Source organism: Tympanuchus pallidicinctus, unplaced genomic scaffold (assembly GCF_026119805.1).
Source record: "Tympanuchus pallidicinctus isolate F22 unplaced genomic scaffold, pur_lepc_1.0 scaffold8, whole genome shotgun sequence".
In the NCBI taxonomy this organism is placed as follows: domain Eukaryota; kingdom Metazoa; phylum Chordata; class Aves; order Galliformes; family Phasianidae; genus Tympanuchus; species Tympanuchus pallidicinctus.
This window is the reverse complement of record NW_026294802.1, coordinates 36,535,946-36,561,222: the sequence shown is the minus strand read 5'-3', so window position 1 is coordinate 36,561,222 and position 25,277 is coordinate 36,535,946. Positions and strand designations below refer to the sequence as shown.

At 34.7% G+C, this 25,277-nt stretch overlaps 2 protein-coding genes across 4 annotated transcripts in view; one reads left to right on the top strand and one right to left on the bottom strand.

Moving 5' to 3' along the window:
• The window catches only part of IMMP2L (inner mitochondrial membrane peptidase subunit 2), a 446,117-nt gene that overhangs the window by 181,981 nt on the left and 238,859 nt on the right, over positions 1-25,277 (top strand). The window lies entirely within an intron of this gene.
• LRRN3 (leucine rich repeat neuronal 3) overlaps positions 2,948-25,277 on the bottom strand; it is a 36,510-nt gene continuing 14,180 nt past the window's right edge. For both annotated transcript variants that reach the window (XM_052667951.1, XM_052667952.1), the window contains exon 2: positions 2,948-6,151. In XM_052667951.1, the coding sequence (XP_052523911.1) occupies positions 3,674-5,800 (2,127 nt within the window). In that variant the 5' untranslated portion in view covers positions 5,801-6,151 and the 3' untranslated portion in view covers positions 2,948-3,673. The remainder of the gene's footprint in view (positions 6,152-25,277) is intronic.

The following is a 25,277-nucleotide window of genomic DNA, read 5'->3' as shown; positions in this document are numbered from 1 at the left end:
GATGGAATGTTGGAATTGATATCTGTAAATGTTTTACCAAGAAGTAAATGGTTAATCTTTCCATGAATAGAGCATTGCTATTTTCAGTGTAGTAGCTGACAGAAAGAGGTAAGGCGACTGAGTCCAAACACTGAATTAATGTCTTATGCTTTAAGTACTGCTTACCCAGACACTGACATTTCAAACACTGATCTTGCCTTCTGTTTTCTTTTGTTTCAGAGAGTTTTTGCCAGGATAAAATTAATCTATTGTTTGGGCCACTATTTTATGGTGTGAAAATTCTCAAATTATATGAGCTACTGAAAAATCTGTGACCTTGTAACCTAATGTAGGGACACTTTTGATCCTGTTCTTTTGTGCATTTTCCTAGTATTCCTTGAAGTAGCACTTTTAAATGATAGCTGATAGGACACACAGAAATAAAGAATATTAGTTAATTTAATAGTGATTATGGAGATGTGTCTGTATAGTTGTTTGGTTACCAAAGTTCTTTTTTCCTACGAAAAACAAAATCTCAACTTAATGTTTCAGAAATGGAGAAAGGAAGGTGTTAAATTATAAAATGACTTCCTCAGAGTCACGTGAGAGGAGGATTGCAATGTTATTTAACAAAATACAAATGCATTTTTCTTTTTGAGAGATAAATTAAATCATTTACATCTGGGCAACTAGCAAGGTTTCCATTCTTCTTCAATCTTCTTCTATTCTTCTTCAATCAGTTTCTTAAGATATCAGGTATATTTTCAGGTATATTTTGATATCAAGATAAATTACAGAGTGATTCAAATAGTTGTGAGATATGCTTAGTTACTTAGCAGTTAAGTACAAAAATTCTATACGCTAATGCAATTTATCTAGAAACAAAACAATTTAATGAGATATTTAAATAATGTAGATATAAGTGGGGCTTACATGATGATGGAGGTGGGGGGAAGGATTTTCATTCATATTATATAAAACTGTGCAGAGCTGTTTCTGCCTGCAAGAGATTCTTGTTTCCAAGCTGTATTAATTGTGAGTTCAGCCTGTAGCTTGATTCAAAAGATAGGAATACAGGACATACCCACACGTTCTTGTTAACGTGCACGGTGTCTGCACAGTGATGGCCCACTGCTGGGTACTTTTTCTTTGTGAACTGCAGCACTCCATAAGCTCTGTCTATGGCCCTGAAATCAGCAACGCCATTTCAGCATCTTTGTCCGATGCCTTTCAGTGTTCCTTTGTGCAGGACACTGATTCATCATGTTGCTGGTTTTCTTTTCTTCATTGAAGCATATAAAACCTCCTAATATCCTATTTTTGATGGTTTAGAATTAACACCAGGTTGTTTTCTCTTTGCCTTTAAAAACTTTGAAAATAACCTTTGCATGATTTTATTATGCTAAAACTTAATTAGAAAAAAATATTTTTAAAACAAATGGCTGTTATTAAATAGCAGAAGGGAAAATGAAATGATTTTTCTGTATTATGAATGTTTACATGCCAATAATACTTTGAAATTATATAAAAAAACTATAAATAGATGGAAAAAGAGAATTTCTATGTACAAAAGGTAGTTCTGCTTCTAGCTACGATCATGCTGTCAATGATTCCATAGAAATTTTTACTTTAGCCAAGTCTAAAAAAATAAAATGTATGTTATTGTAGAGTTTTAAGTATATAAAATATGTGAATTATTTAAAAGTAATGTTTGCCACTCCTATTTTAACTTTTTATGCAAGCTACCTATGCATTCAGTTGATATTTAATTCCCTAGTTACAAAATTCAGTGATAACTTTTTTTTCTTCATTCTTCCTGTTTGTACTTATAGTCATCAAATGAAATAACACACACATACACACACACACACACATATATATATATAAATCAATTTCTTTATCTGGAGTCACCATATCTTCAGCCATCTTAATGGTCTGATGTCTTTTTTCTAGAGTACTTGCTAGTAGTTATTCTGCAAGAGTCACTTTTGGCTTGTGATCAAAATTCTGATCAACAGGATTCTGAGCACATTTCTGCTTGTGGGCCCAGTCTTGCTCTCATGAGAATTTTAACTTTGATATGAGTAGAGTCAGGTATTCATTGTTCTCATTTCATTTCATTTATTTCATTTCTACTAATAATGTTTCTGTCAGTCATTTACTGCTTGTTAGTTTGTGAAAGCTGGTGTGTTTAAAAACTAGTCAGTTGTTGTTATTGCTGAAGAGAAGCACGCAGGTTTACAAATAAATCCTTAATGTCATCTAAGCTGTTCAAACGAGATGAGTTCAGTGTATCGCAGCCTTAAGTTTAGACATTACTAATAACTGAATTTCCCTTTTGATTGAAGACAAAATGTTGGATTTATATGTTCTGAATCTAAAAATGCATTTATTTTTCAGTCTTTTTGGAAAATACCAAAGTAGTTTAGAATGTGCTTTTATCAATAACTAATAATCTATTTCCCTGTCAGTCCTATGTCTCCTTTCTGCCATTCACAGAATCACAGAACTGTAGGGGTGGAGGGGACCTCTAGAGATCATCAAGTTCAGTCCCCCTGCAAAGCAGGCCCACTACAGCAGGTTGCACAGGTAGGCATCCAGGCAGGTCTTGAATATCTCCAGAGAAGGAGAATCCACAGCCTCCCTGGGCAGCCTGTTCCAGTGCTCTGTCACCTCACTGTGAAGGATTTTCTTTGCATACTGGTGCGAAACTTCCTACGCTCCAGTTTGTGGCTGTTTCATTTCCCCTTGCCCTGTCCCCATAGACTGCTGAGAAGAGTCCCTTTGATTCCCACACTTAAGATACTCATTATTAAGATCCCCTCTCAGTCTTCTTTTGTCAAGACTGAACAGACCCAGGTTAATCAGCCTTTCCTCACAGCGGAGATGCTCCAGAGCCTTTATCATCTTTGTGGCCCCCCAGTGGACTCTTTCCAGGAGATCCCTTATCTCTTCTACCTCCCACATTAAGCGATACATAAAATACAGTTATTATTACTGACCAGTATGAGTAAATACTTTGTGAAAGTGTTTATTATGTGGGTCATTGCAGTTGTACAGCCTAAAACCATCAAAAATAACCTCCATGCTCCAACTGGCATTTCAGCAGGAGAATATGTAAGGAAATATTCTAAGAGATATTATCATGAGTTTGTTTATTGTCAAACAAGAGCACCCCAAATACTTCTCTAGGAACAAACAAGCCAAAAACGGTTTTGATTTTAATCAAAAATGTATTTTCCTCATAAAAAAATTTCACATACTCACTGTGTCTACTCTACAGAATTTGTCCATTTCATTACACCATGTGTCAATCCTAGTATAGCTTTCACTGCAAAACTCGTGGCTATTGTGTGTAATACAGCACAGGAGGAGGTATTGCTCAGTTCCACTACTTTTAAGTAATAGTAAAAAAAAAAAAAAGATACAGAAAATGTTCTTGGCTACTTGCACTGTATTCCAGACTTCAAAGTCTCACGAAAGTTCTAGAAAATGAAGTTAATTGTATTTGGTTGGTAGAATACTCTTAGAAGCCTTAGTTAAAATTCTTGTCTTATGCTGAGGCAGTACATATTCCTATTTGTCACCAGCAAAATCCAGGCATCTAATTTCTAGAAGATACAGTTTTTCTTGTTTCTGTTTTATTTAGCACACGTACAGTCCTGTGCTTTTTATTTCAGAAATTAAGTGATATTTATGACATATTGGTTGGTACGCCTATTAGAGTTGATTTAACTTCCATTGCTGTGCTTTTTTCTTTGCCCATGTCCCAAAGACTGATTAGAGGAGGATAAAGCTCATTGAGTGAAAAGGATTGTTTCTTCAGATAATTCCTTACATAGCTGTGTCGAACATCATAGTTCATGTCTCGTGAGATGCAGCTGTAGAGATACACCACAGAGATGATTCCCAGAAGAGCACCAAGGCAGGCAAGAAATCCTATGATGCTGTTCTTTTCATAGTCTTTCACTGCTGTATCTAGTCCTTTAGTGGTTACATCGACACACTGTTTCTTATTCTGTGGGTAAATAGTGGGAATATCTATACAAATTTTGTATTCAGTTGATGGATTTAGATGTGTAAGGTTATATACCTTTATATCAGATGGTACTCGAGCGCTCTGTGCAGCCTGAGAGTTTTCAGCTTTCAGAAAAGCAGTCCATCTAACACTGGACTTCAGAATTTTAGAACTTGTTTTCCATGAAACCAAAACAGAATTAGATCTTACATCTTTGATTTTGATATTCAAAGGTCCATTGCTGTCCTGAGGGAGAGAGCCATCCACTTTAATCATGACTGACTTTAGATCTGCCCCAACTAAATTTGTTGCTATGCATGTGTATAAGCCACTTTCTTTCTCTGTTACATCACTTATGTCTAATGTCCCTTCGGAATGAATGTAGTATTTATCAGAAATAGTATTAGGCAAAAGTTTATGTCCTGATGGCGTTATCCAGTAGATTTCAGGTTCAGGTTCTGCTGTTGCTCTGCAGTGTAAGGAAATATGGCTGCCAGTTTTTAATTCCAAAGTAGATGGAAAGCTTTCAGGAGCTATCAGAGGGAGACAGATTTCCATCATTTCCCGGAAGTGTATCTGTCTCACATTCTGGCCTTGGAATTCAGGAGGATCTACACAAAACAGAGACTCTGGCTCCATGAAGCGAATATTTGTTTTGTTCATGTTAATCCAGCGGATGACGCAATCACATCTAATGGGATTGCTGTGTATGCTGACTTCCTTCAGGTTAGGCAACGATTCTATCGTACTGCGGTACAGGGCACTCAGTGCATTGCTGTTGAGCATGAGTGATTCCAGCTTGGGAAGTCTGTAGAAAGCGTTTGGATGAATGTATGATAATCTTGGATTGTTGGTAGCTTCTATTTTTCTTAAATCTGGTAAATTATCAACAGCAAGACTATCTATGGAAATCAGTTCAGGCATATTATTAATTCCTAACTCCTTCAGGTGTAGCATATTGCTAAAATCCCCCCTTCGTATTCTGTTAATGGGATTCTTATTTAGATCCAGAAATTTGAGATTTGTAACCTTTTGAAGAGCAATATGGGGCACTTTAACAAATCTATTGTCATAGAAGGAAATGCTTTCTAAATTTTCAAGGCCAGCCAAAGCATTATCTGGTATTTCAGTGAGATTTATGCTGGCTAAAACTAGGCTGCGCAGATTGATAAGAGGCTTAAAGTTCATATCTTCGATTCTGATTATTGGATTTTCTCCAATCATGAGAATCTCCAGATTAGGAATAGCTTCAAACCACTTACTGTTGATCATTTGCAGACCATTTGAATTGAGATGAAGTCTGAGAAGATTATTGAGGCCTATGAAAGCTCCCGGCGCAATCATAGAAAGCATGTTATGATTAATGTAAAGCTCTTGTAAGTTGTGGAGTCCAGAGAGACATTCTTCAGGGAGTTCAGTAAGTTTGTTTTCTTCCAGGTACACAGAAAGCAACTGTGGTATTTTTGTAAGATTAATACTGGCCACCGAGGATAAATTGTTCTGAGATAAGTCTAGACCAGTTAAATTCACTGGGAAGTCTACTGAGTGTTCAATTTTTCCAATATTGTTAGTCTGTAGAAGTAAAACCTGTGTGTCAGCAGGCAGTCTGGTTGGAAAATTTAAAAGGCCTAAATCATTACAGTCCACTGTCAGAACCTCCATATATACAGACCGGGGAGTGAACCAAGGTCTGACCTCACATATACACAACTCTGGGCAGTCTGCTTTTTTTTCTACAGCCTGTACCACTGCAGTGATAACTAGGCCAAGTAGAAAATTAATTTTGAGTTGCATGTCCTTCATTTTAGCTGAAATGCTCGGAAAAGTAAGAGACCCTTTAGTATTCCACGGTTACGATTTTGGAATTCAGTATGAGCCGGTCAATTGACAAAACATAGACTTGCATTTGTCAGAGGCAGATTTCGAAGGACTTTCTTCCTGAGGATAAGTGATAAATTTACAAGCAACTTGTCCAGTAGCAAGAGACATTTTGTGGAAATGAAGGTCACTCTGTCCTTGATGACATAAAATTGATAAGCTTTGTGAAGATGAGGCATGTATAGATGGTCATAGGAGATTAAGCAATTCATTTATTTAGTAGTATTAACTTCAAATCCCATGATTGATTAGTGTTTGCAGGAATGACAGGATGACCTAAAATATAAGAAGAGGAAATAATTAGTATAAGAAACTATAAAGTTATAAATTAATTTAGCTATCTCTTGCTCTCTAATGTTAATTATTGCAAGTAAGAAAAGAAAATGACTGTGGTGCCTAGAGTATTGTAGTGGTATCCGAATAGCATAAATGAAGTTAATATAGTAATATATCTTTAGACTTGTAGCTTGTCATATATCCAGTGGAGCATTGCTCTGAAGAAAGATGAAGATCTACAAAGTATAAAGCAGAATATATCAGTGAGATTTTTCTACATATTTTATGTTCCTTTAAAATACTTTATTTTTTTCTTACAGTTATCACCAGAAGCAGGCTGAGTTCTGTAGGCTTTGAAAATGTAAACACTGAGCAAAATTCTACAGAGAATGAATACTTAACTTTTGAACGTGAAATTTAAAAATATAAAGAACATGACTTATATGTAATCAAGGGAAAATGAAATGAAATGATTAATACTCATTTCTTATGGTGACATACTTAGATGAGCCTCTGAGATCTTTAAACAGAAATATACAAAATTAATAATCCACTATTTCTATTATTTTCTGATTCTTTCTGTAGCTGTTGTTTAGGAGTGAAACTTCCCCTCCCCACCTCCTTCTTTAAGTAATAACTGGAAAGAATACTGTACCTCATAATAAATAGGTTGTCATCTTGACATACCTAGTCTGAATACTGTCGTGCATATTTTGGCTTCAATAATTTCAATTGCAAGGGATTAAAAAAAAAACAAGAAAAATGTCTTTAGAGAGATAAGAAAAAATAGTCAATGCTAGCAATTCCTTTTCAATCCATACCTCTGCAAGAATCTGAAATTTTCAATGAAGTTACAGATCTTCTTCATATCCCAAATGATAATAAAGATGGGAGTCTGGATGTCCTGAAGTGTCAAATGTGTCTTTTCTTTAGATTTTTGTTATCTACTTATTCTTTCTATGGAAAAATGTCCTATCGTGAGTGTATTTGTATTCCAAGTGATATAATTCAAAAGTTTCCATGTTTTATATTTGAAGTAGTATTCATTAGCTGCTTCTTTTACTTCAGAAAATAGTCCATACACTAACTTAAACCATACTTTATCTGAGAAGACTACCATATTATACACACCTGCACCCTTTTCCCCTTTGCCTCTTACATCAAAATTCACAGTGACATTGTTTACAAACTGTAAGATGAGAATCAATGCTTCACAGACATTGATAAATAACTTCTGAGGTGTTGTTGGTATCGATAGAGAGAATTACAAAAGTCAAGTGTCAAGGATTTGGATTTCAGATTTCCTTTGCAGGCTCAGGAGGACTGGACATATTGATCAAATAGACAATCCATATCAGCTCAGAGGAAAGGTGTTGGACCATACTGGGTTGCATGAGAGTTGGGCCAATTTGAAGAACATTTGGCAAGTGTTTATGGCTTCTATGTTATATACGTTTAAGGAAATTTAATATTTTACTTTAAAAAAGTGAACAGACAATGTGTGAGGTAAACATACAGAAAACATTCTGCTGTTTTGAGGATTAATAATATGTTTTTATGGAAATGGCCCAGTTTACACTGAAATGTGAAGACACGCTGACAGAAATAGTAAAAATATAATCTGTTTCTTTGTTCTGGGAAATGAGATGAATGTGGGCTTGCAGAAAAATAAAGACATGTATTGGACAGCTAATGTCTAGCTTATAACTTGCTCTTAAATTATCCACCATAAGGTAAGTAATGTACCTATTACCTACCTAATGTATCTAGAGTACTGTCCCATTTACTAAAGATCTCTAGGTAGAAATTATTCTAGGCCAAATGCACAGATGTGATTTATTATAGAAAAGGTAGGGAGGAAGAGAGGGAGTGCTTTTTGAGTCCTGTTCTTCATGTACTTTCTTTAGACACATGTCCTGTTGACTTCTGGAAATTTATTTGAATTGTATTTTGCAAATACATTTGAAAGTGTGGCGAATACAAACTGTAAGCTTCTAATGATTGAAACATCATTGGAAACCTTACCCGACTAATAAAATTATTGAGGTTCAACAAACTGCTCTGTGGATATCTAAGCTCAGTATTTAGATTTCGTTATCATGCTCATGAGTAGGAAAATATTCTGAGAAATAGTGATGACGTAATTGACCTGCTTTTCTGCTTCACACTGGACATCTGTTGTTGGTCACTGTGAATGGTTGGATGTGGACTGAGATGGAGTTTTAATGTGTGAAGTTCTAGCTACTTGATGTCTTCTACCAGTAAAAGCATACAAACTACTACCTTTTTATGTACATAGTGCCAACATCAGTTAATATTTTAGTTTCTCTGAGATTCTCATGCCAAAACAGGAGCATTAGTGGACATGTTCACATCACATATTAGATGAGGCTTTCCGCAAATGACATCAAAAAAAGATGTGAGAAATCCGTGTTGAAATTCTTTTTCCTTATGATTTAATCTGATGTCTTTTCTCTTTCTGGTGAATGCTTCAGCTAATAAGACACCAACTCAAGCTCATGTGGTGTTGTAGCATAAATCTTTCTTATTTGAGCAGTTGATGTGCTTCTGCTTTGTATAAAATATTAAATGGGATTGAGTGCCTTGAAGAACTGATCGCAGAATGATTTGCACTCTGTCCTTGCTACAGAGTCACTTCTAAAAGATTTTTGTTTTAACTAGTGTAATATCTAAGTATTATTTTATATGAGAATGACTTGCTACTGACAATCACTCATGGCATGGAATTTTTATTTGCAGAGTAGTGTGAACACCCATAATGACTTAGGACACTATAGAAAAAAAGAGAAATAGTGAAATGCACAGGAAAACTTATGTACAGTCATTTGAGTAGTAAAGCAGTGTTGTGGTCTTTTTGCTTCTAGTAGTCGTGTTGTGTGAAGCTTCAATAGAGAATGTTGATGAAGAGGTTAAGAAAATACAGATTGCTGATAAGTTTTCTGGTCCCATTTGAAGAAATCATTGCTCAGTATGATGTTAAAGAGTATGGGACTATGATTCTGCTTTTGTCAACTGATATGTGTCTGTGCTTCTGTGTTTGTATGTAGTTAATTTCTAACCTTGAGATGTATACAAACCATTTTGAACTTAGAAGTGAGCTGCAGCCTACTGTAATAAAATCAACCCCATGTAAACTGCTATCTTGCACTCAAGACTATAAACTGTAATTGAAGTTCAATTTCCTTGAAGAATGCAGCCTCAAAGAGATAATCGGAGAGTAAGCATTTAACTGTTTGAGACTTTGAACTTTGGGAATGCTTTGATTCCCTTTCTTCATTAGTATACTGATAACAGTAAATAAAGACCAAATTGAAATACTGTTACTAACAGGGATTTTCAGAACTTTTATTAATGCCTTCTAGTAGTTTTGCATTTCAAATATCCAATTTTAAAGGTACTAATATGAACAAAAAGAAACCCGTCCTGTTCCTTTGAATAGTATTTAAGATATTTGAGATTTAAATACACGGTTTCTTTGCAAAAGTAATTTTTGCCTTCAAAAAAACAAAAAAATGATTAAGTGAGAATATTATTTCATTAGAGCTCTTTTGCAGCTTTTGATGCCCATTCAGTATTTTTGATGCAATGCAATGGATTCATAAAACTTATGCGAATTATGATGCACAACAGAAACACCTGCGGAGGTGAGGCTCAGAAGCAAATGTCACCAATAAGCTGGGGACACAAGCAGCAGGAGGAGCTGCAAACTATAGTTTTGGTGTCTTTGATGTACAAATCTTTACTTAACTGCACTGTAAAGTTATCATGTGCACTTTGATTATACATGTTTTCTCTCATTTGGATAAAATGCTATTATTTGGTTACTAATGTCTGCAATTAAAAAGTCTCAGTGGTGTCTCCATCTAAAAATTATTCAGGATTACTGTTTTCCTGTACGAGATCTTATGTCATAAGGTGCTTAAATCTTTGTGGAGAGATTCCTTAAATTCTACTGGAAGACCATCTGAATTACATTCAGTCCATGGTTATGGTCTTATCAAATATGGTGTGCTTCTTAGGTTTAATGTATTGGCATGTCTTAGGTGGGCTTTGGTCACTGCTATTGACAGCTGGAGCCTTGATTCACAAGAGTGTATCACCATTATTGGAGCTGGAAAAGACATTCAGTGAATGAATAAACTGAGCAACGTTTCTCATCACTGGAGCAACAGACAGCTAAAAACCAAGTCAGAGTGGGCAGAAAGGAAAAGAAGCACGTCAGATTTTGGCAATCTTTCTTTTCCACTTCAGCAGTTAGAGAGACAGTGATAAAAACTAAAAATGCAGCAGCTACACTGCAATGTGCCCTGTTGGCAGTAAGGCAAACAGTTCACTTCACGAGGACCAATTTAGAGGTGGCAAGCATTTTGAAAACACAGCTGTTCGTACAAAGCTACCTTTCAAAAAGCATCAACCGAAAAAGCCACTTCTCGGTTCTTGTCATTATAACCACTTTGAGCAGTTCTGCGGACAGAAATCCTGGTGACAGGAATGTCACTAACTAAAAATTGGGGATGAGACATTTCATTCCTCACTTGACTGTGGCTACAGCGTTATTTGTTTACTTATTTTAAGAAGAAGTCATGGAGTTACGCAGACTTCGTTTGAAATTTTAATACTTTTCTGACACTTCTTGGGTGCTGCTTTTTTTGTTGGATACTCAAAATCAAAAAATGTTTTCTTGAATAAAAAGAAGATGCAAAAGCATATTTATTTACAATAGTTCGAGACACTGGTAAAATCTTCTTTTTTCCTTCCCCTCTTTAAAAATGTAACTAGGATGCCTTTGTTGAGGTATATGTGGAAAGTTTGTGACTGAGGTAGTACAAATTTAGGTTAAAACGCAAAGAAATAATGCAGTAGGCATTTATAAGAGAACCTGTTCTGAAATAAAATATTTCTATAAGTAAGCTCTACTGGGTGATATTCTTGTTGGAAATTATACAGGCTGTGTGAAAACAGAAGGACTGTCTGCTACTGCTGGCTGATTCTCTTTCATTCCACTCTCTGAAGCAAAGAGTTTCATGCAGAACCTCTTTACAAATTAACAAATATAAATTAATATGCTCTTACTATTTTATGTTGTTATAAACAGCTAACACACAGGTCTGCTCTAAAACATGACTGAGAATTTTTGGAAATGGATATGTTTCTGAGGTGTTCAACTTGGACTGCTGACATTTTCAAGTGATAGTTGTATTTTGAGAGCCTTAGGTTGAAAGCCTCAAAAATGACTATCTAAAATATCTGGACATACTTGAAAAAAGTGACTAGGGATTGTTGTTGGAAAGTTGCTTTATTTTGAATGTCATCTTTAATTTTCTGTAGTGGTTGATTTTTGGAACATCAGGCTTGCCCTGTATAGCAGCGAGTGCTGGATGTAAAGGAGGGGGCAATGCTATTTGTATTTAACCCTGGAAGCAATTTGCAGTGCCTGAATAATTATTTCAGTGTATGCGTTTGTGTTTATTTTGTGAGCCTGTTACAGTTCCTTTTCATTATATATTTTTTTCTCCTTCTCTTTGAATAAATTTCCCTGACAGAAAGCTGAAAGCTTAAGATGTTGAATGTAAATGTAAAACAGGACAAATTCACGTGCAGATCATTATGAGAGAAGAATGGCAAAACTTCATACATCAGTAATTTCTGTGTATCCACAAAGAAACATTATGATCAGCTAGATCCAAGGGAAATTTACCCTATCTCATTCACTAAACATGTCTGGCCCATGCTCCTTCTGCACTTGTTTATTCCACATTAAAGCATTTTAAGAGATATCAGAGGAGATTTCACCATATACAATTCATTAAAAACTTACTGTAGTTTTATTTCTTGTATCAATTTAAAAATTGCCTTCTGTAAATGTGTAACAGAGCATAAAGCTTTGAAAATAGACATTGAAAACAACAGAAATATTCCAAAGGAGTATTAAGATACGAGATGTGTTATTTTATTTTGAAATAACTTTTCAAAGGACATGAACGAATACTTTGTAAAGCCTTTTGAAAATTTGAGGATGGAAAAAAATACAGTTCTGATTTCCTAACCTATTTTAAAGTGGATTAGCATGATTGACACGGAATGGCAGATGACTGCTGGACCACCTGCATGAGAAGCAAGGCATTTATCAATCATAATCTCAGTGCTTAGCAGAAATAGAATATAACTTTGTTACTGTTACAGATTTGGCAGCCTTTGTGGCAGCAGCATTGTGTATTGGAGCCATACTGGTGGATGAGCACCACTCAGTCTTGCGTGCCAACTCACTGCTGAACAAAACTGTGACCTTTATTCCATGGAGCTTTCAGTTTAAATACAGGGAAAATGACAATGGATGACTGAGACAGGGCAAGCAGAGAGATGTCACTATGACAATCTCAGAATATCCCAGGTTTTATTCTCTTTCTTTAAGCAGTGTAGTAACTTCGTATCATGATCCTGAATTAATTTTCCATGCTTTTCTATTAGATATTCAGTCTGTAGTTTCTTTAGTTTTTTCAATGCTTTTGATGCTTTTAATTGCACACTCCCTAGCTATGGGGTGACTGACCACTTCACAAATTTCATGGTCAAAGAGGACTACAAGTTCGTGACATTCTATTTTGGAAAGGAAATGATAATTTTATTAATTTCATTTACCACCCTCCCCTCTCTCTTTTTTTTTTTTTTTAAATACTACATCAAACATGAAATACCTACAAACCTACAAATTTGTGCATTCTTTTTGGGCTAGGAGAGATATTAGAAAATTATACTTACATGACACAATCAATTTCATTTGAAAGCATACATTCCTTTACTATTTGTGTTCTAAGACATTGTTTATGTTCTAATTTCTCCTACAGCATTTCAAATCATTTTAAATTCAATTCATTTGACTTCTTCAGAAATCAGATATTGCATGTACAATTCTGACATTTTTATCTAAAAATTTAACTCTTTGTTAGAATTATGTATCTTCTTATTTTCTTCACGAATATATAAATAGTATAAATAAATAGTAACTGCGTACCCATTTTCTAGTTGTCAGCAAAAACAGTAAAAAGATAATACATATACAAGAACTTTTCAAAGTATTCTGATCTTTTTCCTAACCTCTTTCCTACCCTTGAAAATGCTTCTCTGAGTAACTGGGTTATGTGTTGTTGTCATTACCAAGCAATTGTGTCAGAAAAATACTGCTGTAAGTTGAGACAGCAGTGCATTAGTTTAATCCGTACACGTTCAGCTTCTTTTTGACAGTTGTCATGTTAGTAGTGGCAAGCACATATTGGCAGTTACCTAGGCACATAGTTGGCAAAGGAATGATCACGTTCTGGATGTGGGTGAATGTACCCTGTTACCAGATGCTCCAAGCAGATGGCCAGAACTAAAGCTGAGTGAGACCAGTTTTGGCTTGATTTACTACAAAGCTACCAAACCAGTGCTAGGAGTCTGTAATGCATTTGACTAGTAAAGAATCTGAGCCAACATCAAGCAGAGCATTTGGCAAAGCCTGCATTTTATATTTTTATTTTGTGACTCTTGTAATTTAAAAGTTAAATAAGCCTAAAACATAGAAACAGGTGTGCTCTCGTAGTGGTGTTGCAGTCAGAGAAAGATAGAGGCTGTAGTTACTATATAATATATACCTTGTGAATATTATGTGTTGTGTTTGGGTTGGTTTTGGTTTGTTTGTTTGTTTTTAATTTATCATGGGAAAAAAGGGTTACTGTAATAAAATTAGCACAGTAGTAAACAAGATAATTTTAGGAACTGCAATTTCTGTTGTATATTTTTGCAGTAACAACCTTTAGGCTTGAAAGACCTAAATTAATTTAAACCATCAGTCTTAAATGGCAGATTCTTAATGTTTAAGGTTTTCACATTTTAGTTGGTGGTATATTTATGATCTTGGATATATAGTCATTTTGAGGTAAATGACCTTGTATCTAAAAATGTACCAAACCAACCAACCAACCAAAACCCACAGTGGACAATGGAAATGATTTTGAACTACAATAATCTAAATTTTTTCAAGTGGCTTATGAATACAGGTGTATCAGGAAAATTCTGATACAGTCTCAGACTGTATTTGATGTATACTTATAAAATAATGCATAGTTTAAGATTTATGAAAGGGAAAAAGTATTGTTTGTTACAGTTAGCGGAAATTCCTCAGTATAAATACGTAAATATATATGTGAAGTGCCAGAAATGAATTTGGTAATCCAAGTAATCTTTTCTTTTTCATGGATTTTCCTACAAGTTAGGCTACATTATTTTTACTTCATAATTGTAAATATATGAGGTGATTATTTTTATCCTGACCCACCTAAGGAATCAGGCATTCACAATGTATTGTTTAACAGAAATGGATATAATTAAAACAAATAAAATTCTTGAGGCAGTTTTAAGAAATGTACTGATGGAAAACAATCTCAGGATGCAGAAACAGACAAGGTGTTAAACAAAATATTCTTGTAAAGATTGGGATATAAATGTTTTGTTTTCTGCTGTGCTTTATATCCATTGGAGTGATTTATGCAGACTCAAGTTTCCTCAAAGAGGTACTGTCATTTCTGATATCAGAAAGTATTTTGGTTTGTGTTTAGTTTTAATTAAAGTCTCTGCTCAGCTGAGTATCTCAGTGATATTGTATGCAAAAGTTTTTACATGATTTACAAAACTAATTTTATTTTCATACCTGGAATTATTGCTTTTTTGCTTTTATTCATCAGCTCTAATCCATAGTCTAAGCTTAACATAGTTCATTTCTTATTTCCCTAGAAGTGAATACATTGAAATGCAGAACTTATTTTCCTTTTATAATTTTTTTTTTAATAATAAAATAAAAAGGATAGATACAAGTCAAAAATATAGCAACACTTACAACTAAGTACAGTTTACCTTGTAGCAGCACAGCTCAATAATCATATAATTCCAGAAATGCTATCTGAATCTTCTCTCAGATGTTTTTCTTTTCCTGTCACATTGTCAGGATTATGTCTGAATTTATAAACTTATTTAAACCTTTGTACCTCTCTGGCACGTATAAATTGAGAGCCACCATCCCCATGTCCTTTTTCCCCATTGTACAGTCCTTTTAATTATTCCTATTATCTTCAAGGAATTTTTTGAATTACTCTTTAAAATGAAAAATTCACTCAATCCCTGACAATAGCTTGTCACTGAACAGGGTTAATTTATCTTATGAAACACATATGATATTGTCGCATTTTAACTGTGTATTTCCTTTTCTGACCTTCTGCATTTGGATGCCAAATCTGACAGCAGTGATAAAAGTAATGTTCTGATCTCATAGAGAATTTTCAGCAGTGTTTACTGTTCAGGTATCACAATCAACCAGACAGTGATTTCTGTATTCATAGCTTGTTCTAGTTTTTGTTCTAATTTCTGTCATATTTTGTTGTGATTCCTAGTTCTGATCCAAAGACACAGATGTATCTGTTTTCCATGTATATATGAAGACACCTGGGAACACTAACTCACATATTACTATAAGAATATTCAAGATGTGTAGATGTGTTTGTGCAACGAAGTACATCTTGCTATGAGACAATGGCTCTTGAAACCAAAACAAATGATAAGGTGGAATGAAGGCGCTGGACACTGATATTACCTGAAAGCTCATACAAAAGGTGACACTGGAATGGCTGCACCATTTCAAACTGTCCTTTTTGCTTGTCCTTCTAAAGATGGGTTAGGCATTTGGTAAAAATGGTCATGTTAAGCCAGTGGAACCTGCTGTCTTTTCATTATGATACTTTTGTTTGGTTTTTGAGTCTGGACTCAGCCTTTCTTTTTTTTCCAACAACCTGAAAATAACTGAATGCGTGCAGGATTGATATTTCAATAGTTTGAAATTTCAGTAATGTGAAATGACATATTATTTCAGGGTCTAGTAGTAATTTCCTCTATGGAAGTTATCAGAGGAATATCAGAAGGAAAGAGAAAAACATGACATGCTTGTTTACTGAAAAGATGAACATTTGCACTAGAATGCCTGTGAAACAGCAAATACAAACATAGCATATTCTAAAAGGCATTAGTTTAATTTATCAGCTGCGGATAAAAATGCTTGTAGAATGCTGTACACAGTTCTTGTCACTCAGCTGCAGTAAAATAAATATGCTATTACACAGAATATGAGGAAAATGCTAAGAATTGTTTTAAGAAGGAACCAAGAATGAAGGATGTTTTTCCAAAATGAGTGAAAAGAGATTCCTTTCTGCACCTGTATGAAGTCAAAAGCTATCAGAGTGTGAGAAGAACTATTTAAGTTAACATCCAGTGTAGTTACTACAATAACCAGCTGTTTAGATAATAGGACTAAAATTAATGTAGACTTTGAAAATTACCATTTTCTATCGGGGTGAAATTGTGGAACAGTGTCTGATTGGGACATCACTTGTGTTTAATAGCAAGTTTGCTCTTAGAATTTGTATTGCTTGTAATATCAAGTGACCTTTCAAGCATGTGTTTCTAAAAAGCCCTTTATGACTTATGTGAGTGGAAACATCATCTGTGAACAGTGAGCAAGTCCAACAAATAGTAGAAAACATAATGTTCATACCCACGGTATTTTCTAAGCACTATTTTAAAAGAATATTGCTTCCTCTGTAAAGTAATTACAGATGTGTTGAAGACAGAGGAGAAATAGCTGCTAGTTACTTGTAAAAATTTTGTGTAAAGTGCAGATGCAGTAGTAATATCTATTGAAGAGCCTGGAGTTGTTTCCATATGACACGGTATCCACTAAGACGGGCCTTACAAAGATAAGATGGTTTTAAGCTAGAAGGAGGAAGATTGAGGTCTAGATGTCAGTAGGAAACTTTTTATTCAGAAGGTGATGAGGCATTGGAACAGGTTGTCCAGAGAAGCTGTGGATGCCCCATGCCTTGAGGCATTCATGCCAGGTTGGATGGGATCCTGGGCAGCCTAATCCAGTGGGTGACATCCCTGCCCACATCAGGGGATTGGAACTAGATGATTTTAAGGTCTATTCCCACCCAAGCCATTCTAAGATTCCAGTATTTCATTGCAAAGGTATTATTCCAGTTCTCAAAAATATTCTCAGAAATTGTTGCTTTTCTTCACTGAATTAATAAATTGTTCTCTACAGTTAATTAAGGGCTTACATGGAAAAAACATAACAGACAAACATAATGGAAGAACACTCTGTGTCATATGTAAATGCTTATGAAGTCTTTGAAGAAAACAAGGACATTTCTGGATGCATCCTTTAAGTTCTAGAATATGTCCCACTAGGAAGAAACATATAATAGAAGAGGTTAAAAATAGAAGGGTGGAAGAATGCCATTTTGAGAGGGATTTGGGTAATTCTGTTGCCTCCTGAAAAACTGCCATTGAGGTTTTGGAATTTTCCATAAGAAGCAAAAGAAGAGATGTTGGTGACAAAGTGATTCTCTGTAATGAAAGTCTGTTTTTTTTTTTTTTTTTTTTTTTTTTCAGTAGTGTATAATAGGTAATGGCAGATATTTGCAGATTTACCTGTTTGAGGTATTTGATACAGTAGAAAAGCTGATACCAATAAATGTGCGTAAGGGATTAATTTGGTTAACCACAGTTTAAACTGGTAAACAAGAATAATTTGGCTGTGGTGTGTGGCTGTTTCTGCCAGTTCTTATAAATATGAACTGAATATGCACTTCAAGTTCTCTTGTCGGGTAATTATCCTTCCTTCAGGCAACAGTTGTCACCCTGTTTAGTATTATAGTGATGGAAGTTATAAACCACCTGTCTTTCTCCTTGCAAATGACTCTGTGTCCTCTGTTAATGAGCATGGAAATGTCACCTTAAATTGCTTTAACGTTCTCAATACTAAGAAAACAAAGCACAGAAATAATCTGAAGTTCAAAATCTATGCCAGTTGCTAAGTTTGTGTTAGTATGCCTTTTTCCTGGTTTCAGCTGGGACAGAATTGATTTTTTTTTCACTGTTTGGTGTGATGCTATGTTTTGGCTTTAGAAGAAAGACAGTGTAGAAAACACGCTGATGTTTTAGCTATTGCTGAGTTGTTCTGCACAGAGCCAAGGACATTTCAGGTTTTCACCTTCTAGTACTACCCTAACAGTGAGGGGGGTCGAGGGGGCACATGAAGCTGAGGGGACAGAACCAGGAGAGCTGACCTTAACTGGACAAAACGGTATTTCGTACCATATGGCGTCATGCAAAAAAAACCTTCAAAACAGTAGGGATTTGACTGGATGGGCTGCTGCTGCTTGGAGGCCAGCTGGGCATCAATCAATGGGTGGTAAGCAATTGTGTTGTGCACCACTCATTTTGTAAATAGATATTATATTATTATCATTACTATTATTTTCTTTTTCTATCTCAGTAAATAGATGTTTTATCTCAACCCATGAATTCTACTTTTTTTTTTCTTTTCCTTTTTTCTTTTTCCTACTTCTATCCCCCATCTCACAGTGAGATTTGAGCAAATGACTGTGTGATATTTAGCTGCCTGCTGTGTTAAGCCACAACAGCTTTGAACTCTCTTTACTACAGTATCCCATTTTATGTGAATAATTTTGGAAGTAAGTCCAGATTTGACTTTTATAATTTGGAACACAGATTGCAGAGCAGTGTGAGCATTTTAACTTGAGTTTCAGAACGTGACTTGGGCTCAATTTCTACTACTGATTATGGAGAATGATCAACTGGTTAAAGGTTCAGATTATTCTGGAATTAAATTATTTGCTAAAGAAACACATCTGAGTGGCTGAACGCTTGAAAAGTCCTGAAAGGATTTCTGGGGAAGTGACAAAATATTCTTTTCGTCTCCTATCATGCATGAGACAGAAGAGATAATGTGAGCTAAAGAAGGAATCCAGGGAACATGAAATAGCATTTGAAAATTATAGAAGTAATAATTAGAGAGTTATAGCAGATATGAAGTAAAATAGGTTTGTTTGGCACTCCTTCAGGAGCAGGCTTTTAGGGCTGATCAAGACTTGCATTACAAGCAGTGAGGGAAATAGCCTGAAGGCCATAAAAATGTTTGGCTTGAAAATTAGTTTTTAGCATCATTTTATATCCCATGATGCTGCTAAACATTAGAATTAATCGGTAATTGATAAGTTACAAATAAACTTGCTTTATAGTTGCTCATTTTCTACAAATAATTAGTCTTCAAGGGTCACTATTTAAAACATTTTTATGTCCACTTTGGCTAATAAAGATCTGTCTTGGAACAAAATACTGAAGAATTACTGAGATGAGTTTTCATGGCAGTCAGGATGTCTAAATTCCTTTTAATGTCCTAGTGGTTTATAGAGCCATATGGATATAGAAAGCTGATTTTCACTAGCCTAAAATTTTAATGGAAGATGGAGAATCTACTGCAGGTGAGCACATCTACTTAGTTACAAATATCTAGCAATGCTTTGGAAAAAAACTGGAAGACTGCAGTTTCTTATTGATGAGAACAAAGCAAAGCTTGGTATTCGAGTATTGTCATGTAGGATCCCGTGCCAGAGTAGAAAGGTTTCATGGCATGTTCAGCAGGTTGTGTTATTATTAGTGGCTTGGTCTGTTACAAAAACTTTTTTTTTCTTCTTTTTTTTCTGTACTTTGAAATGTCTTTTTTCTTGAGAATTAACAAAACTTTTGAACGAATCTCCAGCAGTATTATGTACGCTTTTCCTTATCATTACCATAATAAATAAGACAGTATCAATTATATTTTGGATGTAGGCAACTCCCCACATCCAAACTTGCAGATCAAAACATTAACAATTAACAAAACTCAGCTAATTCTTAATAATACTTGTTTTATGATGAATAATAACATTATAATACTATGTACTTGTCAAACTGGTAACCCAGGAAATACTGAGTTGGAGGAGTCTTAAAGTCTTGAAAGTTTTATCTGTTTCTCTTTCTGTTTATCTGTTTCTCTTTGTGTTCTTCTCTTCTCCAAACTCTTTTACTGAACGTAAGAGCCTTGTAACTAACTAACACTTTTTCATGACTGGGAAATTTATTTTGATTTATTTTGCTTTACTTTATAGATTAAATAGTAGGATATATGCAAATGTGATCCTTGAAATCAAATGGAAAGAAAGCTGTACATTCTAATGAAAAATACCTCTGTGCTTAATTTACTTGATTGTGAAATACCATATTTTTCAAGCTAGTTTTAAGGTTTGACATGATTAGCCTTCATTAGTTTTGTAATTAGTTTAAGAAGATTGTTTTGGACCAGGCTGACTCCTTTTTCGCTGCTGCTAAGTCAATCATGTTTTTATTATGAAAGTTCCCTCTTGAAGAATTTTTCACCACAGATTTAATTGCTTTCTCTTTTAAAAATAATGATAGCTAAGAAGCATGAAACTAAGAATTTCTTTTACTGAGAATAATCCTTAATTATAGTGGCTGCACCTACTAGTTTGGTATTTTTGTGTTTGCACATGTTAGGCTTCCATTCTGCATGTTGTAAAAAGGATGTTGCAGGGTTAAATGGATTTTACTGATAGGTAAGGAAAAAAATGCTGGTAATTATCAGGAAACATTGTTCCACAATAACAATTACTATAACAGTCTTTATTATGTATCCTTTTTTATGTTCAGTATTATTGTCATCAGATTTCTGTCTGATGTGGCAGTGCTAATGGGGACATAGACAATTGCTGCAATGCCACAACAACTTCTTCATAAAATAGAATCAGAATCTTTTCATGCGAAAGGAGGAGCCTGGCAGAGTATTTTGTGATTACCATGCCTTAGAATCCAGGTACCTGTGGTCTCCTTTCATTTTGAAATTAGAAAATATTCAGAGTACTTATTGATCAGAAATCAGTCTAAGGTAGCTTCAATTTATAATATCTGTGCCTTCCAGCATCGCACCATCTTGATCTGGGGATCCGTAGCACTGATAGTCTTCCTACCAGTCAGCTTCAGAGTTTAAAAAAAAGGAAAAAAGTTGGTAGGAAGAGTTACCAAACATTTCATTATGACTATAACTTTTGTTGTTGTTGTTATTTTGTTTTTGTTTTGTTTTAACTTCATCATTATAGTTGCTTTGCTTTTCAAAGTATCTTTGAAATCATAAAGAATTCATTAACTTCTTTCTCAATAGCTGGAATTCTGAGCTCAAAAGCACAATTTAAACTGGTTGCATTGTAACAAACTAAAATTTTGTTTTGTTATGAAAACTACAGTTGCAAACAGTCATAATTAAGCTTTTCCCAGCCAGGAGAGAATAAGATAAGTGGAAAAGAGAGTGAATATTATGATTTTTGGTTTTTTTTTTTCCCCAAGTTTTGTCTTTTTCTTGCTCACCATCTTTGAAAGTTAACTGAGTGGGAGATAAAACTGAATCAATTTTAACTTAATTCTACTTCTGCTCTGCTCAATGAATAGCAGCACTTCTGAGAAAAAAAGAAATTTCTTTGATGTGTCCTTTGAGGGCTCTTTTTTTGCTCAGGCTAAGGCTATCTGTAAAATGACTGTTTGGAGATCTGTGTGGCAATCTTTTTTATGCCCAAAAGAGACAAATGGAAACAGCGATTACCATGCCATCAGTATGGTACCAGGGCTATGCTTTCATCCCTCATAATTGGAAAAATCTCAAGTTTTAATCTAATCTCCATGCTTCTTTCGGTTATCAATGTTTCCTATTTTCTTCAGTGTGCTGTCATGTATATTGGGTTTCACTTATCAGTTCTGAATTATGGAATTTGACTGTAAATGATTGTTAAATTTGACCACTCCATTCATAAGTTCTGTGAAAACAGGTTAGAACTTCTAAACAAGGTTTTTATAATATATATATATATTTTTGCATGTAAGGAATTTGAATGAATGCAGTAATTGAGATTTCTTGTTTGATATTCCAAGTTTAATGTGTGTAACACTTTTTTTTTGGAACTACTCTGTAAATGAATGACTCACTTTTCAGAAATTATTTCTTATGAACTGCATGGTATCCAAACCAAAATTTCATTTGCAGTTGAAAAATTTCAATCAGAGACCCCAAATTCATTTTACCAAGTATTTCTTGCATGTTTTTCTCTCAGGTTCAATTTCCCATGTTAAACATTTTAGAAATACTTCCTGAATTTTAACGTGCAAGGAACAGAGTGGTCCATTGCACACAATTCTGTGGTTTGTTTTTCTGCTGAGAGATGCTTTTTATGTCACTCGGAAAAGTTTATTTCCCAAGGGTTCAATTGTTTCTGGTTAAGCACAGATTATAGAATATTATGGTGATGAGCTGCATTTTCTAAGATAACCATATGGACCTCGAATGCCTCTGGAGATGAAACTTGTATAGAGTTACACAAAACTTTTCTAAGATAACCACAATGACCTAGAATGCCTCTGAAGGTTAGTCTTGCACCATGTTTCAAGCAACTTTTCTTCTCTTTTTGCAGTGATTTCTCAAGGCTGTAGAAATGGAGGATCAAATTCCCTATCTAGGACAGGAACTTAAGTATGGGATTCTTCAATCTCAGTTATGATGATACAAGAAGCAAAAATTACAAGGCCCTCTTTTTATGTACAGGCAATAAGATTTTGATTGACAGAGATCTAATCACAATCAGATTAAGTTAGAAGCAGTTTGCTTCTATCATTAAAAATAAAAAGGAAATTGTATTAAACCAAAACACACCATAATGCAGTTTAAGGCACTAGATCATCAAGCTTCATTGATAAGAATAGAAAACTATTGCACAGATAAATCTTCCGAAGCAGTCATTATACTCACCAAATTATTGCTCACTCGTTTCAAAATAATGTGTCTATGGCTTTGACATTTAATCAGAGCAAGAATGGCATTTATTGAATCTCATGTTCAGTAAGTCACCAATCAAAATTAATTTTTTTAAAGCCAGTAAAATAGAAAATGCTTGTTAATTTTATACAGATTTTTCTTTCATTCCTTTATGTGCTTGTGCTTTTGTCTAAGGACATGTTTGGGAATTTTAACCATCAAGTGTTTTTTTTTGCTTTTAGTTTTTTGGTTGTTTTTTTTTTTTTTTGTTTTTTGTTTTTTTTTTTGTTTGTTTTTAAAAAATTTCTTGCCTCTGTCTCTTCTCTCTTCCCTCTCTCTCTCTCTCTGTCTTTCTGCTCTTCTGATCTCTCTGTCTCCCTTCCAACCCTCTCATTTATTTTTCTGTTTATGTATCTCTACCAATGTAAGACAAACCATAATCAGGATTCTGTTTAAAAATGAGTACAATTACTAGACATATACATTTTGCCATTAAAAAGAGGATCACTTTCAAATGAAAGAATACTTGGGTCAGATATTAAGTTTGTGTAAGAACTGAAGTAGGTAACCTATGCAGAGCTAGAGCTGACTTGAATGCTTATGTACAGATAGAGTGCACAATGTGCCACCTTGTGCTGTCAAGAATGGCTTTACTTTTCTCCAACAAGTGTGTCTAAATGTAATAAAATCTTTATAAATTCTCATTAATTAATGGAGGATTTGATACACTCAAATAACTAGTCTGTATTGTAGAAATTAAAGATTATCTGGTAGTTTGACTCTAGTTTTACTTGTTTAATAGAGATGTAGATTATGGTTTATTGGTATTTACATCCTTAGTAATTGTTTTGTGTCTCAATATAAAGAACTAAGCTGAATACATGCATAGCATATTAGAAATGCCATTAAGCAAATGATTCTGAATTAATGTTTTGCTTCTTTATGCTATGCAAAACACAAATTTTCCCCAATTAATTTACAATTGATTGCTCTATATTGTGCCCCAAGGGAACAGGAAAGAAGTCTGTTTCTGTGTTCCCTACTATTCTGTTTTAGTAGTTTGATTAAACTAAACATCAAAAGAATAAATTATTTATGCATTACTGAAGGTAAATTATTTTAATTGTAAGAATCTACTTATTTCTCTATGTGCATGGATACCACTGCACATTCATTTCTTGTGCTTATTTTTATATATAGGTAATAGATGTTAAAGTACCTATGCTTCCAAAGACAAACATTGGACTGCCCAGTATAGGAAGATAAATGTGGTCAATATTAAATGAATGCGCTGATCTCTGTCCAATTCACCAACATCTCATAAGCTTTCATTAATGTCTGAGATATCTGTAGTTTGCATTCTTGCCAAAGGCTAAATACAGATTTAATCCCTATTAGTTTACCTTCCCAGTCTAAGACACTCCTATGCTACTTGACTATTTCGAAACTTCAGACCTGTTTGTGATTTTTAGAAGCACTGTTGTTTTTCTTGTCACTCTAATATCAAAATCCACAGTTTTAGCCAAATGCTGTCTTCCTGTGTTTCTTTTTTAAATCCCTGTCTGGGAAAGCTGCAGAGATGATGTATCTAGGTTTTATTTCCTTTTGTTCCTCAGTTTCTGAGATACATGGTAATATAGAAGAAATCAGCAGGGACAAGTAAAATAGTCAGAGAAGCATTTACTGGATAGAACTTGTGAAAATAGCCAACAGGAAGAATATTCAAGTCTTCAAAGGCGTCTTTAAATCCAAAGTCTTTTTAATTTTTGATTATGCAATTTCAAGTAGAAATTTAGAAATATTTTTATTGTCTGAACTGACACAGCTGTGTGTTTTGGTGAGGAGTCAGGATTTAACCAATATTTTCCTGTATTTTATCTCATCCAGAAAAGAAAAAAGGAAGGGAGATAGGGAAAAACAAACAAACAAACAAACAAAAAAACAAGTTTGGCCTGTAAACTAGGAGTCCTGTGTGAATCCGTGTGTTGTCTCAGGAAAAGGCCTGTGTCTAAGACCTGGGCTGTAGACCTCTGCTGATCTCCTTCTAACCCTCAATCTGCAAAAGAACAGAATTCTCTTTAAGGTATGCTCATTTATGGCCACTTCAGTTGTTCCTCTGTTAAGCATGCTAGTAGTTTTGTACTCTTATTCTATGTCATCTCCTCATAAATTACAAGGGCTGCTCTGAAAGTAATGCATCCTATTTTATTACGCTGGCCCATTATGTCAGAGGTGGATGTTGGTGATATGGCAGTAGAGGTTGAACCTTCGCACCGACATTCTGTTAGATCTTGTTGCTGTGCAACAAATGGCAGCTGAGGGGCAGTCTGGCAAAATGGCGTCTGACATGGAAGTATCACATTG